This window comes from Echinococcus granulosus, assembly GCF_000524195.1.
Source record: "Echinococcus granulosus chromosome Unknown EG_S00024, whole genome shotgun sequence".
NCBI lineage: Eukaryota > Metazoa > Platyhelminthes > Cestoda > Cyclophyllidea > Taeniidae > Echinococcus > Echinococcus granulosus.
The window spans coordinates 297,938-320,361 of NW_020170404.1; the positions used below are offsets into that span (position 1 = coordinate 297,938).

Sequence of the window (22,424 nt, forward strand, 5' to 3'; positions counted from 1 at the left end):
GCCCGCGTATTTAAACGCAGACGTATAAAACAAGTTGTTGGGCAAAATGACCCAACCGGTAACAGAGTTTTATAAAAACATTTACATACAAGACTGGAACAGCTTTTTATTCAACCCGTTTGTGAGTAAAAATGATGCTTCATCTCTCGCCTCTGCACGTCCATTTTCTATGCACATTTGACAAAAATAGAAGGTCAAAGAACTCTCTCAGTGTTTCATCCACCGTTTAAAACAAACCCACGGTATCAAAATTCACTTCGAGCGTTCGTTTCCCAAACTGCTGCAAATCAGTGACGAAACACAGGAGGGAAAATAGCAGTGCCTGCTGAGGCAGTGAGTGACGGAAACAACTGGTGAGGTTGAAAATTGCCTCTCCTATCACAGAGTTTTGCAAATGGGGCGTTAATGTGCGTACGCGTGCATCCCGTAGCTAGTTGCGCGCCTTTCCTCATCAGACGGGAATTGGAGAGTGCCTTTTATTTTAAATAAAAGTAAGCTTTTAGCCTTAATTTTACCTTAAACGTGTGTTTTTGTTTTCTTGCCCCTTCCTACGAAAATTAATTTCGATAGCAGTGGGAAAAAATTCAAGGGAACGCTGGTGTATGGTAGGTGACTATTGAACTGCAACTTAACGAATAATATAATAGTTGAAGATCTTCTCAAAGCATTTGGGTTTTGCTGTTTTAATCTATTTAATTTTACTACCATATTTGCCACCGGAGTCGTATATTCAGAATGCTGCGATTTCTTTATCCGAGCACTGCGTCACAAATATGTGACACGTATCCTTTATTTGCTTCCGTTAGTCGGCTGCAACAAATGATGCCTTGAGCAGACTGCTTGAGGTGAAAGCAACAAACTGAATGTGATACAATCCTGATCCAACGAGAAATGAGCATTTTTTCATTTTTGAACAGTATTTGAATGGATCAGCCTGGTGGTGCAAGTCTTGATGCCATGGTAGAGCGTTAAAATAACCAAGATGGTCGACTGAGGTAAAATACTCTTTAAGAAAGCTGCGATCCTTCAGTGGGACAACCTATAAAAGATTAGGGCTACATATTCCTAAATACTAACCCACTTTTCCCCATGGAGGAAACTGCGCCAGACTAGCAGTTAAGTTGAACGGTCAGTCTTGAAATGCGTCTAAAGAGTGAAAAAAAACTCGGAAAAAATCTTATTAGCTTGATGAAGCATCGGCGAGATCCGCACACCCTTGTAGAGGATAGAGTCAAACCACAATCAACAAAGTTAGCATGAACCTCGGATCCTCCAAGAGTAAATCACGATACTCGGTTGGTAACTTCTGTTTCTGGTACTATCACGAGGCGCAATTTCTCCTGGGGGGTGCAGAAAAAAACTTGCAGCAATTACGCTGGTTGATGGAAAATTGCTCCGATCAAACTTTAATTATGCGAACAGCTGGATTAGTCAAGCGAGTGTTGTGGCGCTCGACAATTCGAAAGCAGACCAATAACTCTACTTACCGTTTTAAAAGAGTGGATTTTAAAAATGCACCGTTTATTGTTAGGCCCCAGTGAAGTAAATCAGCGGAGTAATCCTCACCAAAGCTTTCGCACCATCTTATAGTTTGCAATAACTACCTTCAAGCCGTCGGAACTACTGCCCACTGTGCCAACGCCCCTCCCCTAGGACATTCGAGTCATCGGATCTAATACTGCATGTCCAGGTGTCTCCTGGGTCACGGTGACTCACACAACCTACAGTTGCCTGTGTAGTCTAGGAGGCAAAAGCAAAATCCGTTGTCCAGGCTTTGTGGGCTACAACTACCACGCAAAAATTTTGGCAAAATACAACGCCATACCTTCCTTATAACCAGGCAAAAGGGCGCACTGCGTGGAAAGGAGACCCAAAGCACAGAAATGCATTTTCAGAGGTCGGTCAGTGGTGAATGCGCAAATCAAGTCAGTTGAGGGGGATTCTACCAAGTACGTGGATATGCATGTATGTATGATTGCTGTACAATGGGTGGTGAGAGGAGAGAGAGAAATAATTTACATTGTTCTCGTGTAAAATAGCCTCGTGATTGAGAGAGATGGGCGAACGGTTGGACTAAGATTTGAAACGCCCGACGCGGTGGTGAGATAGACTCGAAGCTGAAAAAGGAAAATAAAGTAAGGAGAGCAAACCCTTAGAGGCCGTGAGCAGAAAGATTCTACACTGCCTGAGTAATTTTAATTCAACAAATGCGGATGAATCAAGCAAGAGGCTTAGCAGAACACTACACAACCTCGTCTAGTCCCTGGCAATCGCAAACGTGCTACCGATCTGCCAACTCTTCTGCAAGTACATAGTAAAGCCGGTCCCGAATTCATATGCCTTATCACCTCCTCGAACGCTAGATAGGATCTTCAAGTGGTCAATGCTATAGATTCACAGCAGTCTAGACAGGTGACTTCAGGACGCTAACATACCAAAAGGTGAGGAAGAGAGGGAGCAGGACAACCAGAGATTAGCTCATGCGTTGAGAGTGCTGGCTGTGATCGCTACTGGAACCGGTGGCGACCGTGGATGTTTGCGATTGTAAGGGAGGCGCAGGTTGAGGAGGAGGAGGAGCTGGCCCTCGCGCGCTTGCTCCCGAGGATACCGGTGGGGAGAGAAGGGGATTCGGTCCCCCTCCAAGAAGTATTCCACTACGCGCATCTGTAGGGGAAAAGCACAAAATCAACTACGGTGAACTCATGTTTGTGTAGCTGTGTAGGTAACTGCGTGAAATCCACTTTCCACGGCTAGTGCCCCTGCCTTGACGCAGGGAACACGCGCAAGGTTTAACGATATAAAACGCAGCAGACTGAATTTAGTTCTTATTTTAACAAATTTTACTAATAAAATTTTGATTGTACTTCTGAACGCTCGGTGCTTAAAACAAATCTCCACTTCACTACCATTCGAATGAGGATGTAAGTTGGAAGGATGGAAAACGGTGCAATAACAAGCATTTAGATGGTATAAAACTTAAAGGGTCAATCCACCAAATGAATTTTGATAAATTGGAGTAATTTTGACTCCTCCACCGGTATCGGCATTAGCCCTGTTCGGTGACCAAACTGCTTGCGGTGCAACAGACTACCACTTACTGGACAAAAAATTCGTGAGAACAAGTGTCCGAAACTCAGATTAACCCATCACTTGTGCTGTCCATTTTGACGGAAAACTTGGTCTCCAATCAGCAAAAAATACGCACTCAATACTCACAACAGCAAATGCTGACAGCGGTCAGTTATAAAGAAATTGCCGGATTAATGTTTGCTGGCAGAGTCCACAACCACAATTCAGATGCTTGATTATTCAAATGGCATACCTGCTGTCATTAATTTTTGATCACTCTAACTGTCGTTTGAATGCCTAAGGATGAAATAACCATCAAACCAAAATAGTTCTATACTACTTAATGGTTTTAAACTCAACCGACTTATTTGCGGTGCAATTTTGTGCGGTCATTCATCATAACCAGACAAATAACGCATGTCACATATCCGTGACGCTGGTAAAGAACGTGTTAAGATAGAGGGAAATCATGCAAAGGACATCACATAATGGAAGGATTTGAGACGAAAATGGAAGGGAAGAGGGACGGCCACCTCACGGTACCTTGAACAACAACACCTCCCACTCCCACCGCAGCTAAGGACGTTGGCGATGACACGGCGTTCTCATCACCATAGCCAGAAAAGTCGGCAAAACGGTTGGAGACGGTGGAAGGGGGATGCTCGGAGAAAGATGGCGGTTGAGACGTAGAATGCGACTCTTTCAGATTCCGTCGTCTACGCCGCAGATTCAGGCAGGAGCAGGGGGTGGTGATAACTAGACACCGGAAGATGGACGAGCGGGCACGCGCGCGAGCAAGACATGCAACAGAACAGGAAAGAAGGGACATGAAGAGACGTTCAGACGGACAGATAGACACACAAAACATGCTGAACATGCCGTCTACTGTTACACTAGGCAGGGCAAAGCTGGTTCGGAAAGAGGCGAGGTCAGAAGGAGGGAATCGAAATTTTTCCCACATGTGGTGACAGTCAACGAGTCTTCAGCATTCTTGTCAGATCCAAATGATACCAATATACACTTTTGTAACAAGAGCCCCATTAAGGAGTAAAATCAAAAGCTCTTTGTTATATTCGCCCCAAGCGACATTGGACTGATATCCACTGGTAGTATTTTGGTGGATGCAAAGTCCAAATAACTAGAACTTACACTTGATCACGAAGGATCCCTCGCCTACGCACCAGAATCGAAGGAGTTCATAACTACCATGTTTAATTAGTAGTTTGACAGCACTTTCAAAAACCTACGAGATCTCACTATAAGCCCAAGGCAAGTAAATTTTTCCCAGATTTTGAGTAACTTTTTAGCCCTAAAGACGCTAGTGTGATACATAATGGTATTTAGTGTGAAAAGGTTTCACAAGCCCAGAAGTTGGTCTGCCTTACCCTAGGTTTGACAAAAAGCATCCCCTTTTGTGCAGCGCTTTGCACGTGCAAAAATCTCACTCAGTGTTGCAGGTCATACACATGGCCTTCTAAAAAATTTTAATAAATTTTAATGAAAAAGTAGCGCGGCACCATTTATTACCTTATCAGGCGTCCCTAGAGTATTGATGGTATTTCCAACCAACCAAGCAAATTGATAGAAAAAAGGTCATGGGCTGTGAGAAGCGGTATATCATCAGAGCGTGCATTTTCCCCATTTATGACATCTGAATGTCCCAACGCACAAAATATGATTCTTTTATGCATAAAAGCGAATTAGTAACTCGAGAGGAAGAACAAGGGAGGTTATTTCTCTCACGGATATTTTATTATGCATAATGATTGTTATTTGATAGTCAAGGCAACTCACCGGAGCGAACCGATGGTGCCAACGTGTCGACTGGATGCGCTTGTGGAGGTGGCGGTGGTGGTGGTTGTCTTGCAGTGGAGGAGCAGGAGGAGGAAGAGGAGGAGGTTGAAGTGGAGCTACTGGAACCGGCTGAAGAACTTCCATCATCGTCCACCACGTCTGCACGCTGCTGTTGCTGTTGTTGGTGCGGCTGCTGTTGCTGTGTCGGAAGCATGCTGTGTCTACGAGGAGAGAAAAGCAGAGGCTTTAAATGCCCTGTCTAGACTGGGCTTGAATGCCGTTAGAAATGATTCAAGTACCGCAGTGGTGGGAACAGTGGAGAATCCAACCTAGAGGGTGATAACAATGTCTATCCTACCAGACAGAAGATCTGCAAAGTGATTGGTAATGAAAGAAAACTCTAATCGGACGAATTGAAACTCAAATAATTGACAGGAGAGAGTTAAAAATGGCAACAAAATGTAAATAAGGAATCAATACAGGATTTTGCTACGTAAATCAGTTTCACAATGTGCGACTTATAAAGAAGTTTTTAGTAATACGCTCGCTTCAGAGGCTGTTTCACCTGTGGATTCAAGTCTCCCAGTGGTGGTGAAAAAGGATATTCTAATGTACCCGAATACCTCGTTATGAATCAAGCAGAAAAGGGACCACAGAGAACGTTTAAAAAGAGTGGACAAATAACTACTCACAGTGATATACGCAAGTGCCATGAAGCCATGCTTACAACACTCAAGCGACTAGTCTCGCAGTTCTCCTTTTCTTAAAAATACCTCTCAGGAAAAATGGGGCCATTCTAAACGCATCTATTCAGTGAGTTGCTTAAACCAAGGGATTAGGTTTGCCGAAAAGCAACCAAAACAAATCTGATCAAAAGCGTGTGAGTCAGGAGGACGGGTTCCAGTGGACGAGTCGAAGCATGGTGTTCCAGTGCAAATTATGACGACGTTTTGATTTCAGCTAGTTCGTGTGCGCATGAGGCAGTGATTCACACCCCAAGGGGTAAGGCAAATTTCAGGCGGCATGCAGAACAAATTATTTTAGCCCGCAAAAAACCGTCTCTTGTGATGTGCTCACTAGCCGCCGACGCCACCACCACCCATCCCCGACCATTAGCATCGCAAAATCATCGCGTTTTCAGAGATCATTTTCCAGAGAAAAAAAGATGAGGAGAAGGCTAGCTTTACCGAAAAGTGAGTTGGGATATAAATTTAGGCCTTAACTTTCTTGCCCAAAGGGAGGACTGAATCCCCCTTCCTGATGATTGATGGCTTTGGTTGGGAGAATCATGGGTTGAAACAAAAAAGTAGAAAAGTTTTTGTCTTTCCAAAAACTATTCAATCAACTGCAAAATTAGAAGTACTATCCTGTCTTCAGTTAATCCGTCAGATGGAATGAGTTGAAGTGAAATGTGAGATGCCTGTTTTAAAAATCACAAACCAGTTCCACATCTACACCGCGCATTTGGGGAAAAAAATACTTCGCATCTTTTTCAAGCAGGGTGACACTACCAACACACTAGAATACGGGGATAGAAGTACTTTTTAGAGAATTACAAAATATATCCTTGATTGTGACTCGAAGTATCAGCATAATATTGTACTGCCAATTCGTTGGTGAAGAGATTCACGCTTTTCAAATGATTTAGGGACAATGCCCTGTAATCTGCATAAGTACTTGGAGAGGCCAACCCATTTACGCATTATGATGCATAAACGATGAGTGCAGACTAAGCCAGGATATCCGGAACGCAATAGTGACCACGTCCTTCGTCAAATAAGCTTTATTAAGAAAATCTTCTAAAAAGCTAAAAAAGTTGTCATTTAGGGAATGAGGCTAGTCAGGAGGAGCGAACTTCTTCGGGATGATTCGTACTAAATTGCCATTGAAAAGAGCACCTATGAACAAAATTAATTGTCTCATTGTTCAGCAATGACACTTAAAACAATGAGTTCGAGAATGTAGAGGAAGGTGACGGGACGAATTTGGAAAGGAGTATAACGTTTCCAATCGAAAAAAAAAATGAGGAAATCCTTGTCAGGACCAGAGAACGAGTACCATAAAAGACACCTACCCCTTCATTTCCACCGTCTGCAGTTCAGCTGTGGAGACGGGAAGTAAACCAGTGAGGTGCTGGTGGGTCGGCGGTGGTGGAGGCTGAGGCTGTGATGGATTACCAGGACCGGGGAAGAGCACAGCAGGTTGCGGCATACCTCCTCCGCCTGCCGCACCGACTGCGGAGGGCCAGAAAGAGGCGGCAGCGGCGGTATTGGCAACCGCGCTTGCAGCGCTGAATCCCGCGGGAGGCAGCGATCGCGCGAACGAAGTGACCGAAGAGCCACCGGCACCGTTATTCACCGGTATCATTCCTATCCCTCCGCTAGGGCCATGACGAGTCACTCCACCTATTTCTGACACTGAATCCATCTCCTCCATATTTAGCAGAACTGCATACAAGAGAGAGAAGGACTAGTTTTAGCCACATTTGACTGTGAGTCATATGCATATCGCATGTGTCAATCACTCAGGTGTGAGAGTTCAGAGAGAGGCCGCGTTTTGCGAGTAAAGATTACACTTGCCTGTGCCAGCGAGATCACTGAACACGTAGTAGCACTGCTCGGAAAAAGTGGCTTTGTTCACGGTGTGTTGGATGTACCCGCACTTGAGCAGATTTGACGCATACTTCTTGACCTCCCGACGATCGTTGAATCCATCCACGTGAGCAAACAGCCAATCTACCAAATCTGAGCCTAGAGCAAATAAAGACGGCTTTAAAATACAATCAACTAGAGCATGATTAGATGTATGTGATTCGCAGTGGCATGATTTCTTCCAATAGAACGAGTATGTCTTACTTGATAAACAATCCCGACATCTTGGTAGCAAGTTTCCGCATAAAATTAAGAGCAATTAGGTACAGCTTATATTCACCTTTAAGCCACAACGGCAAAGAGTGAAAATCTGGTTTAATTAACGCATTTTAATGCATCCTGGTAAGTGGAAAGTTACAGAGGTGCAAACGCTTAAATTAGCCATCAAAGACAAAAAATTAATGGAAAAAACACAAATTAACGCACCAATGACAGCATTGGCAATAGTGATTTTGAGCCAGGTGCGATCGTGAATCTCGAGGCCAGAATCGGGTTGCAGCATCGCACGCACAACGAGAGCCATGTCGGTAGCCACATTGAGTTGCTGCGACTTCTCCAGACCCGTGGAAGAAGGCACCAGCTCGGAGGGTGGTTGGGTGGACCCCGCCTGAGAGTGGTGTGTAAGAAAAGGACCCGTACTGCCCACACCTCCTCCGCCAGCACCCCCAGTGCCACCACCCGCTGAATCTGGCGCGGATTTTGGTGTGACCGAGGAACTGGAAGCATTGCTTTTTGGCATTGACAACATCACTCCGCCACTGTTAACGCCCCCAGCTAATATTGGGTAGTCTGAAAGCACCAAGGGCGAGAGAGGCCATGGACTGGAACTTATCTACCACTGAGAATCACGATGCTAATCATCGGTAGGGGGATTGGATAATCTAAATGTCAAAACCAGGGGCGGCAACGAAGAGGAAATAGGTGTTTCAGAAGAAGACAAGGTGAACAGTCTAGACAGATATTACTATTTGTAGAGTGAATAATTGATGGGAGTACTGAGAGCATTAATAAATTGCTTCGCAATAAGATGAAAAATGGGGTCCGTAATTATCACAGACCTGAGAGGATCATAGTAAAATAATTTCCACAGGCTGGAATGAAAAACTTCGACTTAGTCAAAATGTTTGTGCTAGGTGGAATTCGCAGATTCTTTGTAATCCACATAACTCACATCAAGGGGAAGAACTAGGCGTGTTTGTGGGTACAATTAATGACAAAAATTGTTCTCAGGACTTCAAAAGTGCAAAAAAAAGAGTAATGTCAATCCCCATGCCTCAATAAAAGGAGTAAAATGTGATAGAGACAAACCAAGAAAAAGTACACGGCTAAACCCGACCTAACTTAGCATAGTTACTAAGTAATGGAGGATTCAGAACCACAAATCTATACCAACATTAATAACCCACCACTCTGCTAAGCCCGCTGTTCTTCTAAATTGTTCCATCTCAACTTTTAACCAGAACTAGGTATCCAAGACTTAGAGTTGGTAATTGGTTGTAAAACATTGACAAACCTTCTGTAACACTTCCTACTGCTCAAGTCGGAAATGCTCCCATCATACTGCCAAATTATCATAGCACCTCCGTTCCTATCCCAGTGGCTAACACAGAACTGTAATATCCGAAAGAGAGGAAGAATTAGAAACAACCCCCAGAACAGAGCAAGGGCTATGCAACATACTGATATTAGGCCTAACATTAAGTGGACATTGAGTCTAAGGCAATGAAACCAACTGTGCATCTGGTCTCCACTCCTCCCACGCAAAAAAAAAACCGCGTCTTGCTGTAAGTTTGGGCTTAACTGGTAGTTACGACGCTTGTAATGGGATATTTCACTTTCTGCACGCGTGTAAATTGTACTTTTCTTTACCCCTACCATATTTTTTGGTGAAATTCCAAATACGGATTAGATAATGGAGTCCAGGGTATCAGTACAACACAAACGTGTTTGATTGGGCAAAAGAAGTTAACAGTACTTATCAAAAATAGGCTTGAATCGTAATGATAGGAACATACAACCAGACCCAAATTTACTTGCGGACTACTTAAGTAGTTTTACTACGTGTTGTTGATAATAATCATTGTTGGAAATTGACTTCATAGTGGAGGAAACACCTATTTATAAACTTCTGAAGGATCGCTCTATCTATTAAATAATGAATTTAAGGCCCGCAATTCTATAAACCAAGACGCACTTCCACAGAACGCAGTGGAGTTGGCATCGGAAAGACCACCGAGAGGATCAGAATGAAGGTTAGCGTTTGGAGAGCCAGCGGCAGCTGCAGTCATAGCGTTGGTGTGAAGCACCCAGGCGCGTGGATCTATAGGGCGCACCGGTTCCTGCCGCGAGAGTACAAAACACCCGCTCCGTGGGTTCGGATCCCAGCACTTGGCCACCACCAGGGTGATCGGACTGCAGGAACGATAAGGTGTAGACGAGAGTAAGGCAAGGTAACTGTCTTAATCCAAATGGCTCAAAGTTTGAGAGGTTGAAATTTGTGCGAGGCAAAAAAGAATAAGGTTAAGGAGCTAACGAGAGCCGAACTAGCCCGCCTTTCCGTATGCAATTTATCCATAGTTCCATGGCTAAATTCTGTGCAAATCTGTCCAATGTGGTAGTCAGGTGTAGGAGAAGATTACAAAGTTCCTGTCATCCACAACAATATTATAGAAGTAAATAAAAGTCACCATTGCAATCCATCAACCCATGCAAATGGGACACGAGCTTCTGAATCCCATTCCTACACAACGTTTTGGTCTTTGGAAGCACGAAATCCAGACCTGAAAACATCAAATTTCTATTTCAGCCTTATCACCTGGTTGTCTGCCCTACTTAGTGTGCCATAGCCTATTGCTGATAACAAGAAAAGGTATAAGCACGTGGGGTTCAGGGAACCATTATTAAAGAAATACCAAGTTGAATAAAATGCAAATAATCCCAATACTAGTTGCTGCGGCATGAGGCCCTTCCACTGGTCTGCAGGAAAAGGGCCTTCTTCTCATTAATTAACTAGTCCTGACTGTTTACAAAGAAGAATTTATTGAATTGCATCGAATAGATATCACCCGTATATGTTGTTTGGCCTTCACCAAGCGGACAATTCTACCTGTATTCCACAACACACACACACGCGCGCTTGAAGCTGCGCAAGGCTTGAAACTGCATGTGAGTTGGAGATAACCACTTTCGCATTACAAGTCAGTGAGTTAACAAAAAATTTAACGACGCTGCGTTGCTAGAAAGTACGCGAAAGAAGTGAAAAACATTTCGTTTGCATTCATTTGTTGATGTGGCTCCAATACTGCCACAACTGTTTTTAGCTGTTACATCATTTACGGTAAATAGTAGTGACAGTTGCTCCCTGACATGTTGGACACGAATTACTGCAATTAATAGTGTAAAGGCATTGCCTATTCTCAACGCGTTCCGCCAGCGCATCCCACCGCCCTCTGCAGCGCCGCAAGTAAGGTAGCCTCGAATCCACATTCGCTTCAATCGACAATTTATGACATGAGGATCAAAAATACTGGAAAATGCAATGGAGTACTGCAACGGTAGACTAACGCCTATTGACGCTTTATAATACTTGCACATAAACAAGCACACACATACACACACACAACTTACGGCAGCACAAAAAGCCTTGAAAAGTCAACTGTAAAGTTGGGAGGTAAACATTAGATCACATCGTAAACTCGTAACTGGTGGCTTAATGCCTTTAAGGAGATCCCTCCTACAGAAACTGTCAAAATTCACTTTGAAACGCTTATTCAACAACACCCTAAGTGACGGCTACTTATGAAGGTACTGAATTAAGTTGGAATGGTTTTTGAAGGGAGGCTGTAGCTGTCAAAAAAGGGTTAGATTTATCACAGTTTGCAGTAGACGGTAAGTGAAAAAAATAAAAACAATAATTATTTTAAGACAAAATGAACTGTAATAATGGGCAGACCTTTAATTTGGCAGTGAATATTTGGATATCAGTAATCAGGTAAAATGGATAATTTTGACACCAGAAGTGAAACATTAGAGACTAAAATCGACAAGAAGACAATGCCGGTGCACTTACCCATCTTTAACCAACGTTTTTAGGAAATGGTTTTTTTTAAAAATGAAACCTCTCCCTTGAAATCTGGAATGCGTTAATGCTAGGCAGTGGATTTTTTTTCCTCAAAAAAATAGCTACACATTCGGCAAAGATGGATGCGAAACTGGTGAAAACGGTAAACACCCTCCACAAAGGCTGGTTTTAGCCAGGAAAAAGATTGGCTGAAAAAAATTATTGCCTAAAACCAAATTAACTGGAAGTAACTAAGTTTGTCAACTGACAACCGTAAGAAAATTATTGGAGAATTAAAACGTGAGAACAAAAATCGAGTTAGTGATGCAATTTCTCGCAAAGTTTTATTCAAGGTGAATTGACATTATCAATGGAAGAGGCACCAAAAATGAACAAACTATATGTTTAGTACTTCAATTGTTTGTTAAAAATCTTGGTTTTAATGAGAAGCTACTAAAGGGCTCTGCCAGAGTACATTCGTCGGGCAGCCTGGTCTCCGGGCCATGCCAGGAGCCCCTATACCCTTCCTTACATCGACGGTACATATTCTGCCCGGGTATTATGTCTTCTCCCTTCTTCATGAAAGTCTCAGGGCGCTAGGGGAGTAAAAGTGGAAAGGCAATCCGACCCCAAAGGACAAATATCCTAATTTCTACTGCCATATGATAAACAGCGTAACGAAAGAAGTGCATATGCTGTGGGTGGGGAAATTTGACAATCCCTAACAGAAGGGCTGAAAATGACGTCTACCTTTGGCAACTACAGGGGTGCTACTGACAACCAAAGCGACACTTGTCGTGAACCATCTGGAAAAGTTCGTTACGGAGCTGTCTACGATCCCCGGATAAAGGTGTCAACAAAGTGAACACGTGATACCACTTCTGGACAGCGCTGAAGAGAGAACGGAGTGATAGGGAAGAATAAACGCGAAACCTTATTTTAAAGGGCCTGTGTTAAATTCCATCAGTTATTGTGCGACTCTGCCTTTAGGCCAGTGTTCCTACGACTAACAATGGGCATACAAGATGGCCAACGCATTCCCTCTTTCCCCGAATCCAGTTCGCATACAGGATGAAACTCCAGATCCAAGGGAGATCAGTGACGTTGCCGTCAAATAACGCCTCAACTACACACAAATTTGATGACTGTCACCCTTGATTCGTGGGTGTTGCTCTTACAGCACCGAGTTCGCTGTGATGGCAGACGCGGGGGGTTGACCAAGGGGAGCGCCGAGGATGATGCTCAAAAGAGGAAAGAGGTTTTGCAATACCTTCGTTGCTTTATTAGCTCTCGGTTTTGGTAACGGACCACTTAGGGCTCTGCCATTGTACCCATTCTGGGTAGGTTAGCCCCCGAGCTATGGCAGGAGCCTCTCAACCCTTCTGTATGGTGACAAAATACATTCGCCCAAGTGTTACGTCTCATTTGCTCTTCAGAGAAGTCTTGAGGTGCTACAGATGACTATCCCAGCAAATGTTACACCGCATACGTGAAGAAAGTAACTAAAAGCATTTGGAACCTTGCCTATAGTAATATGTTTGACTAGGTAAATATGATCGTTGCTTTTAAAACATGATCACTTTACGTTTGGATGCATCAAACGTCTGTCGGCAATAAAAAACTTTAGAAAAACATTGTATTTTAGTGATAGTCAATTACACCTAAAAAAGGTATATTTTTAAACAATTCTCTGAATGGAGCGCAATCTAGTGAAGGCAGAAATGTTTTTTTCTTACGTAAAATGATTACTTTCCAAAAAATGTCTAGCTGGACTAAAAACAAACAAACAATGGGTTCAATATTTCCATCCCAAAATCTTATCCAATTACAAAAAACCCTGGAACGGTGGGCGCAAAGATAAAAAGAACAGGAATTGTAAGGAGTACCTTCTACAAGCCCTGGTCCCTTAAGTGGGGGATTAATCGGTCCAAGCGTGGAATTCACTGGTTACCACATCGTATTAAAATGTTGACGCTTTTAGCCTAGGTTTTGCAAAACACACAAATCAGGCAAATGAAACCATGCTACAAATAGAGAGGGGAATGAGAGTGAAGAAACTGACCCCGAATGTCTGAATAAACTTCTCAAAAAAGGCACAAGCACAAACATTTATGCCATTTTCAAAAAGAAACGAAGGAAAATGCGAAACGTGCAAGTAGGGAAAAACATCTTATCGAGAATATTTAGAATAGTAGCTTTGTTTATCATCCCAGTAAATTGGAGAGGAATGCACAGCACCAGAGCGATGGTAGGAGGGCAAACAAGGGAGGTAGCTGCAGACCTGGAACACGCACCCCAGGAATTCAAAGCAGTAAACCCACAATATTTGTAGCATTTATGGTTCTTTTACAATATGCAAAATGATGAGGATTTCACCAAAACGCACCAACAGCAAACAGCTTGATTACCGCACAGAACCAATAGCATCAGAGCATCGTAAACATCAAACTTAGCCAATGCTGGCAATAGTTGAGTTATTTTCTATGCACAAAAGGTGGAAGTAATATTTCTAAGCGTAAGTAGATAATCTAGCCCATTTTCAATACCACCTTCGTCTACCAATGGTTAAAATAGAGCATCATTTGTTCCAGAGGGATATAGCCAGGTAACAAAAAAGGCGGAAGGAAAGTGACCGGTCTAGAAGACAATTTCAATACGAGAAATTATTAAGACCCAAAGAATGAGGAATCATAAGCCCAGCATGTTCGCAACAAAATGGATGCTAGACTTGCTAGAAGTATGGAAAAAAGGACGCTGAAAGAGCCAAGGAACTTGGACACTAAGCTGGAGGGTATTTCCGATATTTCTATTGTTCTAAACACTTTCGCTACCGGATTCTCAGAGTCCTACATGACATCCTATTGCATTTTTTTCTACCTAAACGCGTCATACATATATGATTTGTGAGATGAACTAAGAAAATTGGGCCGTCGCATCCATTTGAAGCTGGTAAAGAAAGTATTAACAATCACATAACCGCTACAGTATACCAACTACTTGAATGATTAGAGAATGAGGCCGCATCTAAAGCACAAGAGTGGCTTACCCAGGTTTTTGAACTTGTTCACGGAGCACGCGAACAGCGTCATCGTTGCTCATGTCCTCGAAGGAGATGCCGTTGACCTCAAGCAGCATGTCGCCAGGCTCAATGCGCCCATCCAGGGCGACGGCTCCACCACGCATGATAGAGCCCACGTAGATGCCACCGTCACCTGCACGGTTCGACTGACCCACGATGGAGATGCCCAGGTAGTTCACTGCCTCCATCTTCAGCGTTACCGTCACTATATTCAGCGACATTGTCGAGTCTGTCATGCTGCTGTAGGAGGAGGCCTGTAGTGTCAGCAAAGGCAGACACATAGAGTTAGTTTAACGGCAAAATGAGAGTCTTCCTCAGTATAATACGAAGCCGTCGTACTGTCAACTTACAATTCAGTTGACAGTAGAAGCTAAGAAATAAACCGAAGAAATATCAGAGAAGGCAAAACTCAACTGATATCCCCTATGCTCCCAGTCCTCCAGCACTTTTGCATACCTCCAACAAGGCTATTTATAGATTCATGCCTCCATGTCTGACTTAAACGCTACACAGGTGGCAGTATTTGCAAACCCACTCTGACAGAACAATGACAATTCTAATTTTGCTAACTGGATGGTATGTCAAAAAAAGGTACAAGGGAGAAACGTCTTCCTTGGGTGCAGAAAGGCTACCAAGATCGCGGCGGTTGTTGGCAACCATCCCAATCTCAAGTTTGGCAACATGAAACGAAAATGGAGAGACGAGATTTCAACGAATTGAAACAACCTTTCAAAGAGCTGAGTAAAGTGTATATTAATGAAAAAGGCACATTATAAGCAAAGCGTAGAGTCTGTACACCCACCTATGGTACGAAACACTGGTAAAGCCCCCAGACACCAATCAGACAGTATCAAATTGGCATAGCTATAAACTATACATATTCAAAGTTTTACGAGATAGTTTTGCTGTGAAGCAAGTAACCCCGAAAAGCGGCAGATATATACAGGATGTGCTAATGTGTGCCAGCTCGGTCTTTAGCACTGCATCCCAAATGAAAACACTTTTAATGTAGCTCGCCTAATGGAGACCGTTATTACTCTAGAAGAGGATCTAAATGCATGGCGTACACTCGCATCAGTCAGACAGGGAGCATTAAACATGGGAATGTACTACTTATCTCGCTACTGTGATTTATTAGAAGACTTTCGACGACCGAAGAAGGTGAACTAATCACGGAAAATGTTAACAATGTCATTCATGGCAAGAGAGCTACGCAATAGGACAATGTCTTAATCGTACGCCCAATTATATGGGCCTTATTGGGCGCTCCACTGTTCCAAACATCAAGCAGGATACATACATTTCATCTAGTAGGTAAATCAAACTAATTTGTGTACTTACAGTTAGTCACGTCACATTCAGGGTTGGCAGGATCGCTAAATCATCATAAAATGGATCAATTATTTAATCTGAGACCGGTTTATGGGAATGGTAACAAGTTGTACTTTTGTCCGCTGTGTGGTGCCCCAGAGGGCAACACGAGTGTCATTCTACCGATCTGAGCGACAATAATTTAACAGTAACACTCTACTAATGAAGTAGGTTCTACCCTAAATCTTCCTCGGTATGGCATGAGACGGGCTCTGTTTACACCACCTACGGTCCACATTTCCTGTCCCTTTCACGGACTTATAACGGCAGTTGGACTCCAAATCCGTTCACCACATGCTCATAAACGCCATCAATTTGGCTGGTGGTATTTGGACTGTGGTGTTTTCTTGGATTTAAAGGTATGGCAGGCACGTGAGAGGAAAGATTCAGACATTCAATGTCGAATGTCATGAGCTTGATTATGCCTTCAAGCTACCTTTTCATCCACCACCATAAAAAAAGGTTTGAAAAACTGTTTTTAATTGCACAATTCCCTAATATAACAGTCACAAATACGTAACTGCCATTTCTTGAGGAGAGGAGGGCCTAGACGCACTTTTTCTAACCTAGAAAAAAACAATAGCCTGATTTTGACAGCCTTGAAAGTGGAACTCAGTCGTCGTTTAGTGGTTAAACAGCACGCAATTCATTCATCACTTTCCGTAAGTTATGAAAAATAGTTTTCTAAATTAGGCATCTGGCAGCCCTTGCAGAAAATGAAACAAGGCCTACCTGTATGCGTGAATAAAAACCAACGTTTCGTGATGTTTTTTTTTCTACCAGGACTGAAATGAAGTGAAATGTTTTGTCATAAACATTCAGTACCAGATTTAAATGATTTTCAGACAACAAATAGCAATTACGTGGGTTAAACGGTCAAGGGATTTTCTGCCTTAATTGAAACCACCACTTCGTAGAATTCACAGGGAATGAAATCGAAAATGAAATAAACAAATATTTAATTCCCAAAAAATAAACCTGGACAATACATTTTCAAATAAAATTTGCGAGTCTGCTTTTCACGTGATAAAGGAGATAGAACGGGAATACGTCTTTTGGGTCATGCTGCAAGCCTATGATGGGGTACCAATCCACTGTTTTGTGTAGGTAAAGCCCATCAGTCTACAGTCTTCGTGTTCACGGTGTTAACAAAGGGGCATCTCCCACAATACTTTGTAGACATAAAAATAGCAAATCCCAATATTAGATGTAGATTTGCATCACCATCGCACAGTACTTTACATTTCCTTTCGATCCCCATTCCTTGCGTTCTAATGGGAATCAGATTTACTGAAGAGGATAATACCATTGCATTGTCCCCAAGTAGACTACAACTATACCTACCTTGGTATAACTTCACACAGTAAATGAAATTGCTCCACACAGAGTAAAAAACCTCGAAATAAACGAATTCAAAAGGGGTAGGGCGAAGACACCAACCTATCTAAATGTAAAAAACAAGTGGCATTCCAGGTGTAAATATTGCATCTCCAGAGTATCATTGTAAACCTCAACTCAAGACGTGGCACGTGACTTACTTTTCCTTTTCGGGAGAGTCACATTGTGTTTTGTTGACTGTCAATGGTTGGGGTTTCCCACCTCCAATCCTCCACGTCTTCCCCAACCCTCCTCCCTACCAGTGTAACATGGTCACCAGAGCACTGCCTTGACAGTTGTTCGGCAAGGTGTTTAAATTCACGAAATTCCTGTTATCTTACGAAATAAACACATCAACAAATATTTTTTAGGTCGTCAAAATCGACTAGATGTTGCTTAAAAATGATAAAATTGTTATGCTGAATCTACACAGTAGGGCATCCCTATAAGGGTACCAAAAGCATTAAAGCAAAAAATGACCCAGGACCGGAAGGCGATAAATTCTTCTCTGACAAAGTGATTTATGTGCATCACCAAAGCAACTGTCAAAGGAAGCTAGACGAAACAGTGAGACATATTACGGTAATTTCCTCCTTCAAGCATCTTTAATTAAGTGGCATTCACTGAAGTGTGCAGATGGAGCCATCTGAATGACCACAGAGTGCCAGCTTTTGAAAGGGGACAATCGACCACCATGGCTTGGATGTTTTATGGTCCGAATAAGCCACTAACTCTCACAGCTATTCTGCCTTTTTAATCCCAACCGATCTGTTGTTTTAGCACGTGACCATAAACTTACACTGGGGTTATGTCACATATCCGTGACGTTTGGTTCAGATAAAAAAACGCTACGTCACAAATGCGTGACACCGGTAATCAACGTATTATTCAATTAGGCCAGTCTTCCCTGAATAACTTTTACCTCTGACACAAGTGAACCCAGGCACAACCTAAAAATGGTCAATACTACGTTCTAGGCTGTACTACTCGGATTGAAGCCAGACAAGGCAGCTTAAACGAGGCGCAGTGGTGCAGAAAACATTGTCAACTGGTGATCAGTAAGCGTGTTAAGATGGTGGCAAGTGAGTCACACCGTGGAAAGATGATAAAGAGGCTGCTGGTGCACAAACTGCCGACATCGTTGCTGCTGCTGCTGCTACTGCCGCTGTGCTGCAGCTACAATTGCGTGTGTGCGTGCATGCACGGATGATTAGTGGACGAGGAGAGATGATAAATGTGTGCATGTACGTATGTGAAATAAAAAACCTGTGCGTGCGTGTGCGTCCGTACATGCTAAACCAAGCACACAATTTGGTGCATTGATAGACAATATACACATGCACAGGCATCTAACAGTCCAATCAATCCCGTTCCTTTTATTGCTCGCTCGTCCATCGACAATCATGCAAGTATAGCATCTGTGTCCTTCCCCCCTCCCCTCCCCTCCCCTACCCTACCCTACCACCTCTTCATAATAAACTCCCATGGCTTACATCCTCACTAATCCGACTGATGGGCATAAAACGTCGACGGCGCCGTTGTCTGTAAGCCCCGTAGCGTATGGAGGACATCGTTGTCCCAGTGGCCGTCGAGAACCTTCAAAACAAGCACACAAATGAAGTCTTTGTGTGTAATTCTTGGTCACACATCAAAATTTTTATTAGCTTAAAGCCACATACCCACTGCTAGGATTCTAGTGGATGCATGACGTTAAAATGTGAAGAAATGATTTTCGATGGTAACTTGATTGGTTGATGGGCAAAATTTTAGAAATAGTTAAACCGTCATTCACTCTAAGTGGCACAGTTTCCTATATAGTACTCTTGAAATCCGCAGATTTCCCTTGGAGCAACTTACCGGCTAGATTCATCCTCAGAATCAAAGAAACTAGTGGACTCTAGATCGGAGCTAAGCATTGAAGAGGAGGTATCATAAATGCTTTGGTTTCCTCTTCCAAGTTTGCCCAGTCGTGAGCCTAAAAAACAAGAGAGGCTACATAAAATTTGCACTTGACCAAGTCCAAAATGTATTCTCTCCTAGAAACGTCAATGCAGCTTGGCATTTCGCCCTTCGCAATAACTGTGAAGGAGGCATGACTAATCCAATTTCCCTCTTTGGCAGTAAGCTTTTGCACCAAGCACATACTTAATTGTGCGTTCGTTTCTGTGAACCTGATTTCGTTATAGGTTTCTAGGTGTCGAGTCTAAAGGTCGAAGAAACAACAGAAAGGGTTGGCTTACTCATTGCACAACCCGGTACTTCATCATCGCATTAAAACCCAAAAACCAATGTTTTAGCCTTACTGATGTCGAGTCCTCCATGACACCTACACAGTCACGGAGCTCAAATTTAATAGCAGATAATGCAATAAATGTACGAAAATGAGAGAGAACAGGAAAACTTGCCATGTTTATAGCTTTGAAAGTTCCGAAGGGGAGGGAGATGATCGCCACTGCATACCGACTCACTGTCGCCACAAGTTTCACATTCATCACGGTTGTCATTGGCATTCGCTTTATTGGAAGTTGCGTTTTTGCTCGGCTCATCATGAAAATCACCAGTCCTGGCGCTTAAAGGGAAAGATCCTATTAATGTAAGCAAGGAAACGAGCCAAAGAAAAAGCAAACAGTACCTACTCGGTGACCCAATCTCTTGTGGGAAAAACTGGAGTTGTATTGAGCAATCAAACAAGTGGCGAATCATGCACCAAAAGAGACGAGGAACATAATAAAGCATACTATCAGGGGTGGATTCACATCTATGAGGTAAATGTTATCAAAAAAGTAGGCGAATGTGTTTAACACTGTTTACAGACCGACAAGGGTGAGGGTTATCCTTGTAATCAGGTGGTCCAAGGGTTTTTTTGGCACTATAACATGATATCCAGCGACTGCCAAGCCTTGTTAAAAAGCTTGGATGTCAAATTTTCTCAGACGCTGATTACTTTCGGGTAAGACGAAAGGTACAGAGAGATTCATACAAGACCGATGCCACTATAACAAAAAAGTCCATAAAATACTTACGCCAGTCCGTCACCAGTAGATGAATGGTTATCGGATTTGGCACTTCCATCGGCAGTGACAAGCTTAAGCGTAAAAAAAGCTTGAAAATAAGCTTTGAAACCACTACACACAGTCGAACGCCACTAACTTTAGCAGCCAAATTATCAAACAGTATGCTCATAACAGTATTACAGTACTGTAACACCTACCAATAAAGTTGACACAAGCAACTGCATCAAAATCTTTTACACAAACTACAAAAAAATGCATTCACGGATGTGTATCCTAAACAACAAACGGTAGTTAACCCATCATTAAGTATCAGGATAATCATTGTCTTTGGTGATAGTCGGGTGAGTAAAAATCCCCATAAATCTATGCACCCGGTCTGCAACATTCGTGCTAAAAATGTTTACCCTAAACAAGGCAAAACAACTAAGTTCGTGTACAGGTTAAAACGTTTCAAAACGAATGCTTTGAGCCAGAAGAGTGCGTAGTGGATAGTGAGGGACAAAATATAGCCTACCACATAATCTAAGCATAAAATCAGCAATTTATATGAGTCATTAAAAATATAAATAAAAGTATTTACTGACACAAAGTAGGATGTACTCGACGAAAACGATGGTAGGTAAGCTTACCCATGCTATAACCCTTCCATTGAAACAAGGGAGGCAGGCCAAGTCGTCACTAATCTCCTCTTTCACAACACTAACCAGAGCATGGATTATGAGCACATCTTACCCAAAATCAGCATCAACAGACTTGAAGAAAAACTTGTAATTCGGTCTATTCAAGGCAGCTTTGAAGTCACCAAGGGTGACTTTATCTGCATTCACAGATAGTTTCACTAAATAAGGCGTATTTTCATCATCGATATGATAAATTATTTTGGTATCCTCCATATCACATATGAGGCCTCACAACAGTACATGGCATACCAAAAACCACAAGCCTTGAGTTTACCCGCCAATTTATGAAGGTGTGTATTGACGGGTATGAACAAACACAGGTCGTTTACTTTGCATAATTTATTTAAGCACAGCAAACTAAAAATTTAGCTAACAATGAATTAGTGTAAAATATTTTGTCATCGTATTTTTAGGCAAAATTTTTTAAAACGTTGCAAATGAAACACTGCAGAAAATTCTCACAATTTTCTCCAAAATCATTACTAGATTCGTTAAAATTCGTTGACTTTCTGCAATTATAATCTGTTTTAAAATAAACTTTACTGTTATTTTAGTGTTTTTATTATTAATAAGGGATTCTAACTTAGTGGAGGGATTTCTCGTTTTCATTCTGATTTTCAGACTTCAAATAAGAACTTCATTTGCTAAGTCCTCTCAGAAAAAATTCGCGCATCCTTAATAATTTGTCTTAATCTTTTACTTTCAAACAATCTCTGTATAAAGATGAGGTTCTCCAATCCGTGCGTTTATTAAGCTGAATTCCAGCGTATGCTCCTTTCTACAGTAAGTTTCAAGTCTTCTGAGTCCTTATGGATTTTTGTTACATGTGTTCACGAATATTGTAGCCGGATTGTCATAAATCTAAATTAGTGAGAATCATCTACCTTGGCACTGGAGCTGTTATTGTTACAAGGTGACTGGTTACCAACCTGTCCCAGTTCGGCCGTGAGTACATGTCTAGGCTAATAAACCCATCTGTCCTGCTCATCAATAATAATTCAGATCCTTATCACCTGTTAATTTGAATCTGCATCATTAGGAGTTGCAAGCGTGTAAATTTATCCACCAAACTCCAGCTATCGTGTAACAGCTACCAAATGACGGTAGATCAACCAGTCCACTTGCTTTGGATGATAGCAAGCATAAAAATTTGGAACCCTAAATAGTAATCATGTTGGTGTAATTTTGTCTACCTGACGAAGCGGCAATAACAGCTCAGACGCATTTGCAAAACATCGACCTGGCTTTCGTCCACTCATCTATCGAAACATTTGCACTTCTCTGCGTTAATGTCACATCTCCCTGTCAAATGCATGCTCATTTGTTCTT

At 42.4% G+C, this 22,424-nt stretch overlaps 1 protein-coding gene across 1 annotated transcript; it reads right to left on the reverse strand. All coding sequences in view use genetic code 11, as the record gives it.

Moving 5' to 3' along the window:
- Positions 1 to 2,015: 2,015 nt before the first annotated feature.
- EGR_04068 (Segment polarity protein dishevelled DVL-3) lies at positions 2,016 to 21,308 on the reverse strand (the record flags this gene model as incomplete). Its single annotated transcript, XM_024493317.1, has 14 exons — positions 2,016 to 2,117; positions 2,512 to 2,664; positions 4,874 to 5,084; positions 6,938 to 7,310; positions 7,437 to 7,613; positions 7,941 to 8,303; positions 9,709 to 9,926; positions 14,621 to 14,907; positions 18,895 to 18,997; positions 19,259 to 19,376; positions 19,795 to 19,964; positions 20,425 to 20,486; positions 21,045 to 21,114; positions 21,148 to 21,308. 14 exons carry the CDS (start codon positions 21,306 to 21,308, stop codon positions 2,016 to 2,018), a joined length of 2,568 nt encoding a protein of 855 aa, XP_024352231.1.
- Between the last annotated feature and the right edge of the window lie 1,116 nt (positions 21,309 to 22,424).